At 37.3% G+C, this 19,155-nt stretch overlaps 1 protein-coding gene across 1 annotated transcript in view; it reads left to right on the top strand.

Annotated features, from left to right (window-relative positions):
- Positions 1-17,518, top strand: part of LOC135209087 (cilia- and flagella-associated protein 251-like) — a 59,029-nt gene extending 41,511 nt beyond the window's left edge. Inside the window, exon 4 of the mRNA XM_064241677.1 lies at positions 11,028-17,518. Within this exon, the coding sequence (XP_064097747.1) occupies positions 11,028-11,398 (371 nt within the window). The 3' untranslated portion in view covers positions 11,399-17,518. The remainder of the gene's footprint in view (positions 1-11,027) is intronic.
- The last annotated feature ends 1,637 nt before the right edge of the window (positions 17,519-19,155 follow it).

Below are 19,155 nucleotides of genomic sequence, written 5' to 3'. Positions count from 1 at the left end.
GTTACGAGTAACTCAACAAAAAGAAAAATAGAATACTTAGAAGAACTAACCCAAAATGAAAAGAAAATAGATATAATTAATGAATAAAGTTGAAACCTGGTATTCCCAAGAGACTGGGAATGATGATCAAATAAAAGGGTTCCAAACTTATAGATCAGATAGAAAAAATAGGAATCAAGGGGGAACCGCAATATATGGGAAAGACAAAAAACAAGGAAAAATATATGAGAAATATAGTAACTCAGAATGTGAACTAATAGCGGTAGAATTTGAATCTGAAAAATTGATGAACATAGTAATATATAGACCTCCTAATACTAAAGAGTTTGACTTAATAATTGAAAAATTGGATGATATATGTAGAAATCACAAGGACTGGACTATTCTCCTATCTGGTGACTTCAACTTTCCTTTCGTAGAATGGAAAGAACGAATAGGAGATTGTGGTTGTACTTATACATATAAAAAAGAGAGTAATAGTAGTGCAGAAGATAAGAGGCAATTTGAAAAGCTATTAGATATGCTACTAGAATACAACATTCAACAAATAAATCACCTGCCAACAAGAAAGGAAAATACTTTAGACCTAGTATTTGTGAACGAGATGATTATGTTAAAGAAATAATAGTTTATAATGCGAGTATTTCAGACCATAATGTCATAGAATTAACAGTTTCATTCCAAAGCAAGTGAAAATAGAGATAAGCAAGAAATGAAAAAGTGGGAAGGATATGGAAAATACAACTTCTACAGTAAAAATATAAAATGGTCAGAAATTAATGAAGAATTAAACAAAGATTGGGATAACATTTTCGTAAGTGATGACATAAGGGTAAATACGGAGATATTATATAAAATATTGGAGATAATAGTGGAAAAATATATACCGAAGAAGAAAAGAAAACATCATTCATGCATACCAAGAGACAGAAGAATCTTGTTCCAGAAAATCAGAAAGTGGAAAAAAGGTCTTGCAAAAGAAAAAAATGCATGGAAAGTTATAGAACTAAAAAGTAAGATAGAAAATGCAGAAAAAAAGATTATACAATCAAAAGAAAAGAAAATGAAAAACGGGACTTGGAAGAAAAAACCCTATTAAATATCAAGCAAAACCCCAAACTATTATACTCATATGCGAAGAAGATGAATAAAAGAAGAATGAAATAGGCCCTCTGAGAATTGAAGGGAGATTAACGAATGAAAAAAAGGAAATTTGCAACATACTGGCAGAACGATATAAGAGAGAATTCACCCCTAGAATAGATAATGAAGATACTGATATAGAAGTAAGGGATGAAAATAGTGAATATTTAGCTGACATAGATATTAATGAAGCTGATATTGTGCAGGCTATTAATGAAATTAAAAATGGAGCTGCTGCAGGGCCTGATGGAATTCCTGCTATTTTGTTAAAGAAAGTAGTTCATTCTATCGCAAAGCCACTTGCAATATTATTAAGACAAAGTGTAGATACAGGCAAGATATATGATGAGCACAAATTAGCGTATATTACCCCTACTTTCAAAAGTGGATCAGACTAGAGGCAAGTAATTATAGGCCTGTGAGTCTAACATCACATATAATGAAAGTGTATGAAAGGGTAATGAAGAAAAATATTATGAAACATTTAATAAAAAATAATTTGTTTAATAAAGGACAACATGGTTTCGTACCCGGAAAAAGTACACAAACCCAACTGTTAGTCCACCGTGAAAACATATTCAAAAATATGAAAAGCGGCAAATGAAACAGATGTGGTTTATTTTTTTAGACTTTGCAAAAGCTTTTGATAAAGTAGACCATAATATATTAGCGAAGAAAATTAGAAAACACAATATCGTGGATAAAGTAGGAAGATGGTTAAAAGAATTTTTACACACAGAAAACAGATAGTTATTGCAAACGACGAGAAATCGGATGAAGCCAAGGTAATATCCGGTGTGCCGCAAGGTACGGTGTTAGCTGCAATACTGTTTGTTTTATGTGATTGAAGACATAGACAATAATTGTTCAAGGAGTTCGGTAGTGAGTAGTTTGCGCGATGACACAAGAATAAGTAGAGAAATTACTTGTGATGAGATAGGAACGCTCTACAAAGAGACCTTAACAAAGTATATGATTGGGCAGAGGTAAATAGGATGGTATTTAACTCTGATAAATTTGAATCAATAAATTATGGAGACAGAGAAAGAAAGCTATATGCATATAAGGGACCTAATAATGAGACCATCACAAATAAGGAAGCAGTTAAAGACCTTGGTGTGATGATGAATAGTAACATGTTATGCAATGATCAAATAGCAACTCTGTTGGCAAAATGTAAAGCAAAAATGGGAATGTTGTTACGGCACTTCAAAACAAGAAAAGCTGAACACATGATTATGCTTTATAAAACATATGTTCGTAGTCCACTTGAATATTGCAATATGATATGGTACCCACACTATCAAAAGGATATTGCACAAATAGAGAGTGTACAAAGGTCCTTTACAGCTAGAATAGAAGAAGTTAAGGACCTAGACTACTGGGGAAAGACTACAATTCTTAAAATTATATAGTCTGGAAAAGGAGAAGAGAACGCTACATGATAATTAGGCATGGAAACAGATAGAAGGAATAGCAGAAAATATCATGGAACTAAAAATATCAGAAAGAGCAAGCAGAGGTAGATTAATAGTGCCCAAAAACTATACCAGGAAAAATAGGAAAGGCAAACACCAGGACATTAATCCACTACGCACCAGCATCGATAATGCAGCGTCTATTCAATGCGTTGCCAGCTCATCTGAGGAATATATCAGGAGTGAGCGTAGATGTGTTTAAGAATAAGCTCGACAAATATCTAAACTGCATCCCAGACCATCCAAGATTGGAAGATGCAAAATATACCGGAAGATGTACTAGCAACTCTCTGGTAGACATTAGAGGTGCCTCACACTGAGGGACCTGGGGCAACCCGAACAAGATGTAAGGTCTGTAAGGTAAGGTCTCTCTCTCTCGTCGCATCGTATCGCATTACCTGATGACGCATACTACGCCTTACCTCAGGTATATAAGTTGCCCCCATCCCCCTTCTGGAGGAGGAGGAGGGGGTGAGGGGGAAGGGTCTCCTCCCCCTCTTCTCACTCTTCTACTTATTCAAGGGACTGAGAGACGCCAGGTGGTATACGTCAGGAAATTGCTTTTTTAAATATTTTCATTTTAATATTTAAAAAAATAATTTTCTATGTAACTTAACCTTTTGATAATGGAAGCGAATATGGCTTATTTTGTTTGGGGGGGGGGGGGGGGGGTTTGGGCGGTTAGGATGGAGTAGGAGAAGCGGGTTGGGTTGGGGTACTGGGAGATAGGGTTGGAGAAGGAAATTATTTTAAATATTAAATAATAATTTATTTTTTTCTTTAAAATACGACTTAAATAAGCTGGAATTAATTAAGATATTGCATTTACATTAAATTTACTAATTACATTTGATAATGTGGAATAAAAATAATTAAATTATACAAAAATAAAAGAGAAAACTGTGGCAAGAGCATAAACATCAATCAATAAAATTTGCTTTATTTATAACTTAATTATTACATTATTATTATTATTATATTATTATTATTATTATTATTATTATTATTATTATTATTATTATTATTATTGCCCAAACAAAATTTGTCGTGATGCAGCAAATGGTCTAGAAGCCAGGTCCTGACTCTACTATCAGGACGTCACGTACCGTCGTAAAACTCAGACCTAAGTAACTTCATCAAAGCCTGAGAGAGAGAGAGAGAGAGAGAGAGAGAGAGAGAGAGAGAGAGAGAGAGAGAGGGGGGGGGGGTGGGGGATGTCGGATTTTATTACATTCTCCTCCTTACCTCTCTCTCTCTCTTTCCTGTTGGGGAGGTCGAAGTTGTTCCTTGGTCGTGTACACGTTAACCTTCTGGGATCAACGTACGGAGGAGAGGTCATGCAATGCAGACGTTAATCTTAAGGCTCTTTTTATTGTACTCGTTAATCTTTAAAAAAAATTGTCTCTCACTGTTAGTCATTAGGAAGGATTTTTTTTTGGTTTGGTTTTATACCCTTCACTCGTTGGCCATTATGTATCAGAATTTTTTTACGTCCTTCACTCACTAACCGTTTTTAATTTTTTTTCAGTATAGCCTCCTCACTCAATTATCATTAGGCAGGATTTTAAAAAGCAAGGTTATTTTGAATTTCTAAAATGATTTTAGGTCCTCCGCTCATTAACCATTATGGATAATGGTTAATGAGTTAACCATTATGCATAATGGTTAGTGAGTTAACCATGATGTATACTGGTTAATAAGTGAAGACTCGTTAACCATTATGTATATTTTTTTGTTTAGATTTGTACCTCATTAACCATTATACATGTTTATACTCTTCACTCATTAACCAATATGCATGCATTAACAATAGGAGCGTCGCCCCTGATATTTTCATATTTGGTAAGCGTTTAGCCATAGCGGAAGGCAAACTGGCAACACTTTGTCCCCCCCCTCTCTCTCTCTCGCAACCTCCACTCCATTATCTAAGGTCACCAAATCAGAATCGGAGCTACAAAAATACACGTTTATTCAAAGCAAAGTACTAATTGAATAATTCAGATTCTAACAGGATAATTAATAGAATGATAACTCATAGTTCAACTAACTCAGATAACCCCCGGTAAATAATAATCTTAATCAGTAATAGTCAAACACCAATTATCTCTTCTCCAAAATATTATAGTTCCCTCCACTAGGACACTTAGTCCCTTCCCTGATATCAGTAAAAATTCTCCAATGTCTGACAGCAAGAACTCCTCACTGCTCATATAATTAATCTCAAAACGCCCATTTATGTAAATCACAACCCCGATAAATTACATCTCCCGTCCAAAAAGAAATGCTATTTAAAGCTCAATCCCCAATTACATCTCTCATAGGAAAAGAAAGAAAAGGAAAATAAAAAAAAAGATAACAAGTGAACTTCCCCATCACAAAGCACATAACATATGCATGATATACATAACCCCGCATTTTGCCCAACAAATGCAATATGAATAGTTACGGAATTTTCCCATCGCAATTTTTCAAGCTATCGGACACGGCCAGAATGCAACCTCTTACACGTGCATTTTCATGAAATGCTATGGTCAACATTTCCAGATATTGCAAAAACTCTGAGCAATCACTACTAGAGGAAAAGAGTCAGCAACCGGACTCATCACAGCATTTTCAGCAAAAATGCACCTGCAGACACGTCAGGTGCTCGAACTGCTGCATAGGAATGTCTAGTCAGACACGCAACTTCAGAAACTCATGATCGTCAAAAAAAAGTTCTATACTGACACCAAGTAAGCACATTTCACAAAATTATCTCCAGGATAAGACTAAGGTGTTCAAAATTTGTCTCAAAGACATAACTCTCTCATGATACTGCCCAATTATATAAAGAATTATCACCTATCCGGGAAAAAAACTACGGTAAACTCACAATTCAGCAATTATATGCCTCCAAAAATAACTCACTGGTGAACATAAAAGATGCAACATCTCCATAGGACCACAATGCAGTAATGTCACTCGCCTCCAATTAGTCACGAAACCAAAAAGAACCACAGAACTCTTCTCTTGGCTCGTAAAAACTCCAGGAATACAACTAAAAAAAAAATCATAACCACAAAAAAAAAGAAAGTCACCCCCCAAAGATTAATGCCATCTCCATATATATATAAATCACCATGTTAATAATAATACCACTCTGGTGATAAAAATATTTCCTCCATTTAATTAAAAACCACACCACACCATATTCCCTCTTATTTCACCAATAACCACATATTAATAAAGCCACCACTCCAGCAATAAAAAATATTCACCTCTGTTTCGGCAAATAAAAAATACTTACCTCTATTTCACCAATAACTCCATGTGGAATAAAACAAGTCTCCAAAAAATATTATATCTCCAAGCAGGATAGTCAAAAAATGTAACTCCATCTCCAAAAAAATATGCTGACACACTCAAAAAATATTGCCACATATCTCCTCATAAAGGTGTGTCTATTTGCAACAAAGATGGTTGCAAAATAATTGAACTAAACATAGCTCTCACCACCATAGGCCTAGTCTGTGGAATATCTAAAAAAAAAAAAAATATCAAATGGCCAAAATATTATGTCTCCAAAATATTATATCTCAAATTATATCTCCAATTATCCAAAAAAATTACTCAATGTTATAGTCAAAAACTATAAACTCTCTGTTTAGCATAACTGCTGAAAAAGGGCAAAAACTTGGCAAATAAAAATTGTCCAGGAAATTCCAGAAAAAATCACCAATGTGCCACAACTCATTATAACAGAACTCCAAATTCAAAGTGTCTAAGCAAAGACTTCTCCAATATGCCCTACGACATAGACCACTAGAAACTTAGCCAAGTTTCCTATCTCTGGCAAAGTTGTCACAAATACAAAAGGTATTGTGCAAGAAACCCACAACTTCTGGAACACAAATATCCAGAAAAAAATGAAGTGCCATTACGTATGCATTAAAAAAAAGGCAAAAATTCTCCCATAAATCTCTCTGTAGCATCAAACAGCTGAAATCATAAACACATTCCCAAACTCCAAGTCGCGAACTGAGGTATTAAAAAAAAATTCGCACAAACTGGAGAGAAAAAATAAATTCAAATTCACCCATGATAAAAAAAACTTATGTCAGCGATGGCTAACTTCCAAAAAAGGGGAAAAATAAAAATAAACGGCACTGTTAACTATCCCCCGTGACTCACGTAGATGTCAAGCAATTCTCTGCTGAACTCATAAAAAAATAGAAAAACAACAAATGTGTCGTTAGTTCCTCCCATATCCACAAAAAAAAAAAAAAAAAAAAAACACCACCCCAAGTATCATTACAACACCCATGTTAGTATATAAAAAAAAATCACCAGTATTAGTATAAAAAACCTCACCAATGCTAATGCTTGCCCATTCACCAAAAATTCAGCACAAAATTCACCAGAAGTTAGGCAAAATACAGCACAATTCACCAAACATTCAGCCAGATTCATCACCCATGAACCACTGATACATTCTCCAAAGTCACAGAAACTCAATAAATAATTAACAACAAAACTTCTCCCATAATTCATTATAATAATTCTCCATAATATAATTATCTGTAATAATTATAAAATAATCTCCCATGAAATATCTCAAATAATGATAATTCTACTTAAATAACCCCCCCGTAAAATATCGCAAGTAATGACAATAATCCTCCATAGTAATAATTCTCTTGCAAATATCTCAAGTAAGGGCATTAATATTGCCATTCCCCAATACTTATCATATTGCCACACTCCACAATCAACACCATTTCCACAGTATACACCACCATTTCCACACCAAAAATCAACACCACTCACCACTAGGCATATACAACCCCATTACCACTCCCGGGTACCATCATCATTCAGCACTCATCACCAGTCAGCACCACCGGGCATCACCATTCAGCACCACTTGGCAATCACCATTACTCAGCACCATTTTAAAGTAATCTCCCCAACACCAATCAAATCTCCATTAAAAAAAATAATCACTGTGTCCCCATTTATAATTATGCCTTCCAAAGCATAAGGAAAACTTAAACCACATCCCATTTTCTCTTCACTCAAGAGAAAGAAAATCTCTTTCTAAAAAAGACCCTACGGGCATCTCACATCATCAACTAATCTCTATCAGCTGATGTCCTTGGCACAAAGAAAAAAAAGAAGTTCACCCACCACTAAATAAAAAAAAGAGAGCTTCACCCTCCCGGTCAAGCAATGCCCCCCAAGGCAGACCACTACTCGCCCTCCCCTTGCAATACCCCTTCGGGTCGGCAGAAAATGCGCTGAGTGCGTAAGAACAAGTGGGCGCTCTCTGTCTCCAAGCAAGGAATGCAATTCAAGCAACAGTTTCACATGTATGAAAACCATTCAAATACGCACGTATGTATTAAACAAAGTCAAACACGTCTCCTTTGATATGTGCCGATAAAGAAACGCATCCCTTTCTACTCCTATTGGGAAAAAAATGTGGTATCCTAAACCAATCCCATAACTCACAAAATGATCCAAAAAACTCCCCCAGGCCTAAAAAAAAAACACACACCGTAACACTTACCCCTTCACAATGAAAGAAAACCCGACCGCAAAACCGAATGCGCAGTAACACGCAAATACACACACACTTGCGGATGTCTCGGGAACCGCATTCACAGACTCTCAGTTCTGTCTGTGCCCAACTCCCTAGAGGCATTTCACCCTGGGCAAATTTGATGACTCTAGTAGAATTGTCCTGGACGGATATTTCCCATTCCCTCTCACCTATTAACTGAAATCTAACAATTTTCCACAATCTCACAAAAGGCTTTTTCGTTCGACCACCGCTTGCCACCACTATTAACAACGGGAGCTTTGCCCCTGCTATTTTCATATTCGGTAAGCGTTTGGCCATAGCGGAAGGCGAACTGGTAACACTTTGTCCCCTCTCTCTCTCTCTCTCTCCCTCCCTCAGACACCAGTAATAGCCCCCCTCTCTCTCTCTCTCTCAAGGCGATCACTGGCAATAGCCCTCTCTCTCTCTCTCTCTCTCTCTCTCTCTCTCTCTCTCTCTCAACCTCCACTCCTAAGGTCACCAAATCAGAGTTGGAGCTGCAAAAATATACGTTTATTCAAAGCAAAGTACTAATTGAATAATTCAGATTCTTACAGGATAATTAATAGAATAACTCACAGTTCAAGTCTCACAGACAACCCCCTGGTATTTTAATAGTCTTAATCAGTAATTAGTCACACACCAATTATCTCTTCTCCAAAACACAATCCCCTCACTAGGACACTTAGTCCCTTCCACTAGGACAATTAGTCCCCTCCACTAGATCCTCCTGTTTAAAAGACAGGAGAACACACTAGTGAGCACACACAATTGTAAAGACAAAGTCAAAAGATTAAATGAAATAGAACATCTTTACAAAATGTCAAAACAGACAACTAAGCCACAATTTTGGCTAAAGCACATTGACTCTTACCCATTACAGCTTGGAACATCATACACTTTCAAAAGGAAACTCCTCGGCATACGCCATCGTGGCTCTGCCTTTCTCACACAGACCTCTCCATAAGTCTCCCCATAGTTTTGGCTAAAGATGCCATTATGAACGGAAGAGGCGCACACGTACACATGAATTCACACTCTTCGGTAACTGGTTGCAGCCAGTTTTCAAAGGCGCCTTGAACAAGCCCTCATGGCACTGATATGCTTAGGTAAGGAACTTTAACATCGCACATAACTACAGGACGATCATTGACCTGCTTAGGTACATCACACCACGCAAAAAAGAGTCATCAGCATTCTTAAGCTGAGATATATTGTCGCTTGGACTCTCTGTCTCCAGGGAAGTTAAAAATGATAAGTCTGTACATTTCTCCTTTTTACACATGGTTTTTCTTTATCCAGTCCTTTTCTCTTATCCACTATGTATGCTTTTTGTTCTAGTTCCTTCACTCATTAACCATTATGCAGGTTTTTTTTTGTTTTATACCCTTCACTCGTTAATTATATATTTTGTTTTTGTTTTAGCTAATTCACTCGTTAACCGTAATATACATGATTCTTTATTGTAGCTCCTTCACTCATTAACTGCTGTGCATATTTTTTTTTCAAGTTCCTTGACTAGTTAACCATTCTGTACGTTTTTGTTTTATTATTGAGCTCCTTCATCTATTAAACATTTTGAATGTATAATTTTTATTATTAGTACATTCCTTCCTCTCTCTTTTAAGCGTTAACCTTAATGTTGAACTTTATGTTTGCCTCTCTTATTCGTTAACCAGTGCGTAAAAGTTTAAGACGTTTATCTCCTTGAATTCCTCTTATTTACTCATTGACCATAAAATATAACATTCATGTATATATTTTCATTAAATTGCTTTGCATTATTTATTTTCACCATTATGTTGAAGTTTTATTATTCATCGATAATCAGATCCTTCCAACATTGATCCTTTGCTATTACATAGATTCTTCATGTTGTATTAGTAATAGAGAGAGAGTGAGAGTGAGAGTGAGAGAGAGAGAATGTTAATTTTATTTGTTTGATGACCAAAAACATCTATGTGATGCTCTTCATAATGATTCTGGTATGTAATGTAGTTTGTAAGGCAATTATCTTTAGACTCGTGCCCCCTTTGAGCTAAGGTCGCTTTAAACTCACAACCAACACAAGCCAAAATACTGATAGGCATGTTTACCCTTGCAGGAAAGTTTGAGACCTCTGATGACTCTCCCTTGAGGGACACCCCTTTATGTCGCAGGCAATTATTCTTAGGCTCGTACTCCTTCGAGTTTAGGTAACTTTAGACTCATAATCAACAAGAACCTAAATACTGATGGACGCGTTTACCCTTGCAGGAAAGTTTGACCTCTGATGGCTTTCCCTTGAGGGATGCCTCTCATATGTCTCAGGAAATTATCCTTGGGCTCGTGCCCCCTTCGAGCTAAGGTAACTTTAGACTGACAGTAAACAAACCTTAATACTGATAGGCACGTTTACCCTCTAATGGCTTTCCGTTGAGGGATGCCTCTCGTATGTCTCAGGAAATTATCCTTAGGCTCGTGCCCCCTTCAAGCTAGGGTAACTTTAGACTGACAATAAACAAACCTTAATACTGATAGGCATGTTTACCCTCTAATGGCTTTCCGTTAAGGGACGCCTCTCATGTGTCTCAGGAAATTATCCTTAGGCTCGTGCCCCCTTCGAGCTAAGTTCACTTTAGACTGACGGTAAACAAACCTTAATACTGATAGGCACATTTACCCTCTAATGGCTCTCCCTTAAGGGACGCCTCTCGTATGTCTCAGGAAATTATCTTTAGACTCGTGCCCCCTTCGAGCTAGGTAAACACAAACCAAAATACTGATAGGCACGTTTACCTTTGGTGGGGAGTTTGAGACCTCTAACAGCTTTCCAAATCTTCCAGGAGGTGACGCAGGTGACGGAGAGGAGAAGAAAGAGGAGGACGCAGCAGAAGGTGGTGATGAAGGAGATGGAAAGGGCTCCTCTGAAGAGGCCGCGGAAGAGGAGGGAGAGGGCAAGGAGAAGGCTGAAGGAGAAGAAGCAGGAGATGAGAAGTCCGAAGACAAGGATGCTGACGAAGGAAAATCTGAAGGCGGGGAGGAAGGAGAGGCATCGGAGAGTAAAGAAGAAGGAGATGGAGCAGAGGACAAGAAAGAGGAGGAAGAAGAGGAGAAGAAGGAGGAAGAATCAGCAGAGTCTAAAGAAGGAGGAGAAGAAGAGGAGAAAGGAGATAAAGACGAAAAGAGCGGAGGAGAGAAAGCGGCCGAGGAGTAGTTTAAATGATCTAATTTTATTATTTTATTTTATAAATCTAGATTTAGCTTTGTCCGTAGAGTAGCGAGTCATTTTTTTTGTTATTTTCTTTTCAAGTAGAGGAAGTTCTGATGAATGCCTGTGGGTCAACAAAGGCTTAGCTGGTCAGGTCATGGGAACGCGAGAGCTCGTTAAAAAAGGTTAGGCAGGAAGGCAGGCGAGGTCATGTTTACGTTAACAGGATGGAGGGTTGGAGTATTGGTAGATCTGTTCCTCAGTTGTGTCAGTTGATTTGTCCTTAAACCAATAAAAATTGAATCAAGTAATAAGAATCTTATGGAATTCAATAAATGATTGAGTGGCTGGATACTGGTATCTCACAGCATTGTTTGTTTAAGAATTATTGAGTACTCTTAACTTTCCTTTCAAAGGATTCTTAACTGACATACATTGTGGGGACAGACTCCCAATATCCACTAGTCCTTGAGTACCATCTCCCTAGCATCACCTTGCTCTTACTAATCACAATATTCAGCCATGTGTCAAAGAGGCAGAATGTGCCTTTGCATCTGTGAAACAGGCCACAACATCCCAGAAGCTGTCTCTTTCAGACATGGCTGCCAATTTGTGTAATCAGGGCCTTTGACATCAAGTCGTGGGCCAAGATTTCTTGGAGCTATGAAGGGGCCTGGGTGCTACTGAAAAGGCCGAGGAAATTCTACCGGGAACTAAGACATGCCAGAGTCCCTTCTGAGCTCAGAAGATCATCATTTTTAAACCTACGGCGCCTTCGTCGTTCCTCTGTAGAACCAGCAGCCTGTTCCTGTTAGAGAGGTCTTGGTTTAAACATGGAAATTGTAAAATTGTACATTACATATCTTGTTGCTATGCTGACGTCAGTGCCTCAGAGACCGAAATGCAGAGTGTGATACCATATCGTTAAGGAATTACAGTTATTATTAAGGAATGCAGTTTCACAGTTACCGTTAAGAAATGCAATCACATTTATCATTAAGAAATGCAATTACAGTTAGGTCGACCCTTCCTTTCAGGTACTCGCGCTATCCTTAAAGTATAGTCCCAAAAGAAACCGAGGTTTTTTCACGTCAATTTCCGAGTTGAAAGTCAACCAGCCCATCGTATTCAGCCTCAGAATTAGGTTTTCCAAAGGAGAGGTTAGGAAAAGCTACCAAAACACTACTAACTACCTATAGATAAGAATCGTGATTCTCCTAAGCCTAAACAGTGATAAGATCTCACTTTTCTCATTTCATTTCTTTCCTAAACGTAAGAGACGATTACGCACTTATCGATAATCACTTAACCTTTTAAAAAACGTAAACTAACTTTTTTGGCATTTTTGATAATGGGGTGTTTTTTTCCTTCTCCCTATCTCGCAGATTTCCGTGTATATGTACAGCTTCACTTTGGTAATAGAATATTTATCTTGATCGATGCTGCATCTGCATTTTCGCGGAGTCCACGTGCTATTCACTCTATCCTTTTTGAACGTTATAAATAAGAAGGTGAAGAAGATTGTAGGATCTTTAATTGTTGGCTGACTTAATAGGTTTAAGGTAATTTAGGATAACGTTTAAGGCAACTTAAAGTTGTCGTTGCGACTATGATGAGGAAAGGGGATTACGTATTACAGGTTTGCAGATTCCAGAGGACAGGAATTAAGAGTACAGATTACCAGACTTAAGAGTACGGATTAGCAGACTTAAGATTACAGATTAGCGGACTTAAGATTACGGACTACAGGCCTTAACATTACAAATTACAGGACTTTACGGACTACGGGAAAGGTGAAGAGTGGTAATTAGTTTGTAGCTGAGAAATGAGACAAGGAAAGACGTTGTCTTGCTTAAGAATCATATACTTTTGCAGGGGAAAATCATTGTTTTAGGTACAATCATAACTAAAGATTTAAGGAAATCGGTCTTAAAGTAAATGTCTCTAAATAGACCGGGTAAAACCTAATGAATTTATTAAACTCTTGAGGACTAGAAACATAAGTTGCCCCATAAAAACTTCTACGGAAGACTCAAAATGATCTAACCAACTCTTGAGCGGGGAGTGTAGCATATACTTTCCCAATTTATACAATCATCAGTGTAAAACATACTGCCATCAGGACATACATATCGTAAGTGAAGATTTGGAGGAAATTTTTATAAGGTATTTATAGATCAGTAGTTGTAAACATGTAAGGCAGCCCTTTTAGGGGATAATTAGCTCTGAAGATGTTAGACGCTTACACGCTGCTGCGCTGCCCATTCGTCCCGAGTCGTATCGTTTAAGGGTTAAGCATCATGAAACACAGTTACCGTTAAATTATTGTTAAAAAAAGTCTAGTTTATGATTAGCAGTTGCTTCTTATTTGAAACCGGCCAAATAGGCGTGGAGACCGGCCTGTGGGGAAGACTGAGAAATCGTCCATGCGATATACCTCTACGTTGAGTGATTCATGTATATGTATAATGAATATTCCAGAACTACTTTCATGATAGTCATTCTTGCCAAGTATAAGTTCTTCATAACCAATTCTGTATTGAGACAGTTTTTAGTTAGAGGTAAACATCTGGTTTCTGACCTGTGTGATATTAAAATATTCATTTTTCACTCATCATAATCATATCTCATACAGACAAGAGACAGTTTGTCATTCTGAAAGAATTTGGTCAAAATTTCCTTTTTGAGAGTTAAGCTTATAATAAAAATATGTGTTTATTGAATAGAGGGAGGTGGTGACAGGCTAGAGATTTGATACGGAAATGGGTGAATTCGTATAACCTGAATGTGGATGTTTACTGTATATATATATATATATATATATATATATATATATATATATATATATATATATATATAATGACAAGCAGTTATTGTTTAAGAATTCTACGTGCGAGGCATCAAAATGCTTCATACTGATGAGTTGTAGTATGGTAAAGACAGGAAAACTTTCCCAAAACATAACCATGCATGCAAGTATCGATGGAAAACATTTCTTCTAGACATCCAACTCTCCTTTCTCTGCAGGCAAAAGAAGCATTTCGACCCCTTTACAGCTTCCCACCCCCCCTAAAATAAATAATATTCTATCCTCGACAAGAGTTCGTTTAGCCCCAGCCTTTCAGAGCTAAAAGATGCACAGATCCACTGCCAGTTCCAATATTTGGAGATTCCAGCATGCATTGCATTGTTCCCCTTCGTATGACCACAACCTCTGCTTCCCATAGTGTTACTAGCTTATATATATATAGCGAAGTGGTCCCATCTGATGATGATTATAAAAGGCTGGAGTACGAGAGAGGAATATATACGTAGATTGAATCTGATGTCATTCTTTTAGTTTTATCAGACTATAAATTGAATCTATTGTCAATCTTTTAGTTTTATCAGACTATAAATTGAAAATATTGTCATTCTTATAGTTTTTGCAGAGTATAGATTGTCTATGAACTCATTCTTTTAGTTTCTACAAAATATAAATTGAATCTATTGTCATTCTTATAGTTTTTGCAGAATATAGATTGACTTTGAACTCGTTCTTTTAGTTTCTACAGAATAGAAATTGCATCTAGTGTCATTCTTTTAGTTCCTACAGAATATAGATTGAATCTGAAGTCATTCTTTCAGTTTCTACAGAATATAGTAGATTAAATTTGGTCATATTTTTAGTTCCTACAGAATATAGATTAAATTTGATGTCATTCTTTTAGTCTTTACATGATATAGATTTAATCTCATGTCATTCCTTTAGTTTTTAAGTTACGTTTGTAGATAAGAATTGTCCAGTGTATTCCATCCAATTTCCACATCAAATTCAGGTTTAAAATTGAATGGCTGTAATCCATTTGACACGAGCTGGTCTTTATTAGCCCTCGTGGGCCCAATTGTGATTTTTGGTATTTCGTTGATAAATTAGGGCGTAGCTGTAAAAATGTAACCTTCCCAAAAGATGAAGAAACCTTTCCAAAGAACCCTTTGGCGTTTGGTGCTCAGTATTCTAGTAGTACCACCAACTTCTTAAGATGATTGGCTGTTGATAAGCCAATCACAGAGCTGGTAACTCTCAGTCTCTCTCGAGAGTTCACATAGGCAGGACTTATATTCCACCTCTCCTGAGGGATACTTTTGAAAGACGTATCCCTCAGGTGGCGCATACATCCTCCCTATGTGAACTCTCTCGAGAGACTGGGAGTTTCCAGCCCTGGAATTGGCTTATCAACAGCCAACAAGTATCGTCGTAAGGGACTGACCTAGACATGAGATGCACGGGTGATGTGAATCTACTAGAGGACACACTCAGCTGTCATTTTTGACAGCAGTTCTGAATGCGACCTCCGATAGTAATGGATCTTATCCGAAGTCACATTGGCCTTGGTGAGAACCCGAAACTAAGTATCCATAGGAAAATAATAAGAGGTTGGATGGGAGGCAATAATTCACCTTCTGGTAAAACACAGCTAAGTCCAGGAGTTTTTCCTTCCAGTGTAGAGCATTCAACTGGACCAGGTTGACTCCCTATTCCATCAATCCTTTGTAATATGTAGAACATTCCAGCTAGACTCGACAGCATCGACAGCAAAGAGGAGAAGTATAGTCTACTGAGCACCATTCGTAAATGTTAGGTCAGTTCGTAGTGTATCAGAAAATCAGATTATTTAGAACATGAACGTTAAGGAATATCGAATAACCCGCCATCTTGATAAAAAACACCAGAGCTGTTCATTTGCCTCCTTTGAGTGGTGGAAAACTGTTCATTTGGTCTCTGAAAACAATCGCAGCGATATTGTGGGACTTTTCAACTAGTTGTAATTGGATTATGTACTGCCAAGAAATATTGTCATTAGTCTCTCTCTCTCTCTCTTCTCTCTCTCTCTCTCTCTCTCTCTCTCTCTCTCTCTCTCTCTGGAGAGAGGTGAAACTTACTTATTTCTATTTCCATTGTCGGTTTCAGAGGCGTTCAAGTACCTTTGAAAAACAGTGGCAGAAAACAGTCATTTCCTTATTATCCTCCTCTTATCAAACTTTCCCGTTTTGTGTCATCTTCCCTTCCTTTCGTAATCATCTTTTATTTTTGTTATCACCAGCGTTCTAAACGAAGTCCGGCTTCGTTAAGGCAATCTTTCACTTCGCTGGGATGTGCCACCTCCCCTAACGCTTTCGAACGAGAGACCAAATGAACACAGCCACGAGAAAGGAGGAGGTGAATGAATGTGTGTGTGCCACCGAATGAAAATACTACGTTAGTATTATCAGCTGATTAGAATAGTATACTACGCTCTGGTGGTTCTTTATGAATGAGTTGTTATTTGACCTTTGATGAAGCCTGTGATTCTAAAATGGAATGACTATAGTAGATTCACATCAACCGTGCATTTGATGTCTAGGCCAGTCACTTACGACGCTCCTGATTGGCTGTTGATAAGCCAAAGACAGGGCTGGAAACTCTCAGTCTCTCGAGAGAGTTCTCATGGGCAGGATGTATGTTCCACCTCTACTGAAGTATACTTTTGAAAAGACTTATCCCTCAGAAAAGGTGGAACATACATCCTACCCGTGTGAACTCTCTCTCCAGACACTGAGAGTTTCCAGCCCTGTGACTGGCTTATCAACAGCCAATCAGGAGCGTCGTAAGAGACTTGCAATGACATCAAGTGCGCGGTTGATGTGAATCTCCTATAGCACTGAGACTTGATCAGAGATAAAATTTCGAATATTACTCTTGTTTAAGCTTTTATAAGATTTTAAAGAAATGGATTAATTTAGCACTGTGATACAGAATGTCCCCTGTGAGAAAACTTGTTCCTCGTTTACAAAATTATTTTCAAGATTTAAAAACTAGTAGTTATACAGGTCCATGTGTTTGTTCACCATTCCATCGTAAGTTAAGTAGAAGTTAAAGAAGAAGACGAAGAAGAAGAAGAAGAGGAGGAAAGAGGTTAAAAAACTATAGATTTTAAGAAGTTAAACAAGAAAATGGTATGAAAAGTGAGCAAGAGAGAGAGAGACCCATCCATTGCCTTTAGTCCTCCTGTTTCATAATCGTAAGTTTAGGATGCTGATATAAATAGTATTATCAATATGTCTTTCATTCTCTGTTTGACAATAAATAAACTTGCTGCAGATTTATTTGCGTTTTGTTAACCCTCTCCAATTTTGTCCAGAGGTTTCGCAGCATCTTCAGAAAGCCATAGACGAGAGAATTAGAAATATTTTACCGTCTGAGAGGTCTCTGATAAAAAGTCGAAGCTGTGAAAAAAATTGTCAAAGACGCACATTACCACAGGGACGTCAAACTTTGGGGAAAAATCAGGCTTAGAAGAATGTAGAAAGGAGTGGTGAGCTTTTTATAAAGGCCAGACGTAATTTTACTACTACAGTAATTGGTCTGTGATAAGAGAGATGTAAGAGATATTTTCAAAGCTATAATCGGCCATGGAGAACTCAAACTTAAGGGAATTTAAACACAGGGAACGTATGAAGAAGTTGGGAGCTGTTGCAAAGATAAACCTTATTTTTTACTATTCCCACTACCACTACTTACAGTAAAATCTGTATTGCTGGGCAGATCACTACAGACTCCTGTAATAATGGACATACACCCGACCCCATCTTCGTCGAGTGGTCCTGTCAAAATTCCGAAGACTCCAGAAGTCAGCTGATTAGCCAAACTGGAGGACAATGTTCTAAAAATGGTAGATCTGGAAGATCTGAAGCATTTGCCACAGAGCTGATGAATATTGGAAACTTAGCGTAGTCGTATACGTGGTTAGCTAGCCAGCATATTCAATATCAAGGTGAAGTGGCAAGCTTTCGAAAAACCCTTTCCTTTATGGCCTTGCTACTTTGTGATCCTCGCGTTGTTAGCAACATTGCCATTGCAAATAAATTTCTATGTATTACAATTTTGCATTCAAATTCGTGATGACCGAGTTATGCTCAATTTTGAGGAACTGTTCAGCAGAAAACGTGGAAGGCCGAAGCCTCGCTATTTTTGCAATTTGTCGTTGCTTGCAACATAGCCACATTGAAAGTTAATTGCAATTTGGCGTTCATATTCACGGATTGTCCCAACATACTGCATTGTATCCAATTTGAAGAACAAGTCTAGTTATTCTTTTAAGAAATCCAAAAGCTATATCCTTGATATGTCAGCAAATTTTTGTACAGACTGCAACATTATCTTATTGCAAGCTTATTGCAATATATTGCAATTTTGGATTCATGTGTGATTCATGGCACCTAGTTATATTTAATGATATACAGCCCTTAAAAATACTAAATAGACGATAATTCAACTGTAACAACCAACAAAAAACAAAATAGATTTATATTCAAATAAATTATTTTTAATACCACCTGTGGCAACAAACACTGAAAAGTAAAAAAAGAGATCCACGGCAAATCATTATTAAGTTTGATGACATCATCGCCAACCAATTGGAAAGCAGATATTTTCCCGGCAAGAATGCTCCGACCAATCGTTGCCAAGTTTGATGATGTCATCATTAGCCAATAGGAGTATAGATAATTTCCCGCCAAAAGACCCTATAGCTCGGGGGAACAACTCAGTATATGGGCGGCTGTTTGTGAAATTCTCACGTGGTCGAAAATTTCACCCCAAAATCTAACTAAAATATATTGATACCAATTTGATTTTCTTATAAAGTGGAGACCAAATCCAGAGTTACTATGCTTATCATAAGACAGATAACAGAATTTAGTGAAATTCTACTGTAAAATGAGGCTATTTCTGATTTGTTATA

The sequence above is a fragment of the Macrobrachium nipponense genome, chromosome 37 (genome assembly GCF_015104395.2).
Source record: "Macrobrachium nipponense isolate FS-2020 chromosome 37, ASM1510439v2, whole genome shotgun sequence".
Classification (NCBI taxonomy): Eukaryota; Metazoa; Arthropoda; class Malacostraca; order Decapoda; family Palaemonidae; genus Macrobrachium; species Macrobrachium nipponense.
Note: the sequence above shows the minus strand (reverse complement) of the source record. Positions and strands in the feature narration are given on the sequence as shown.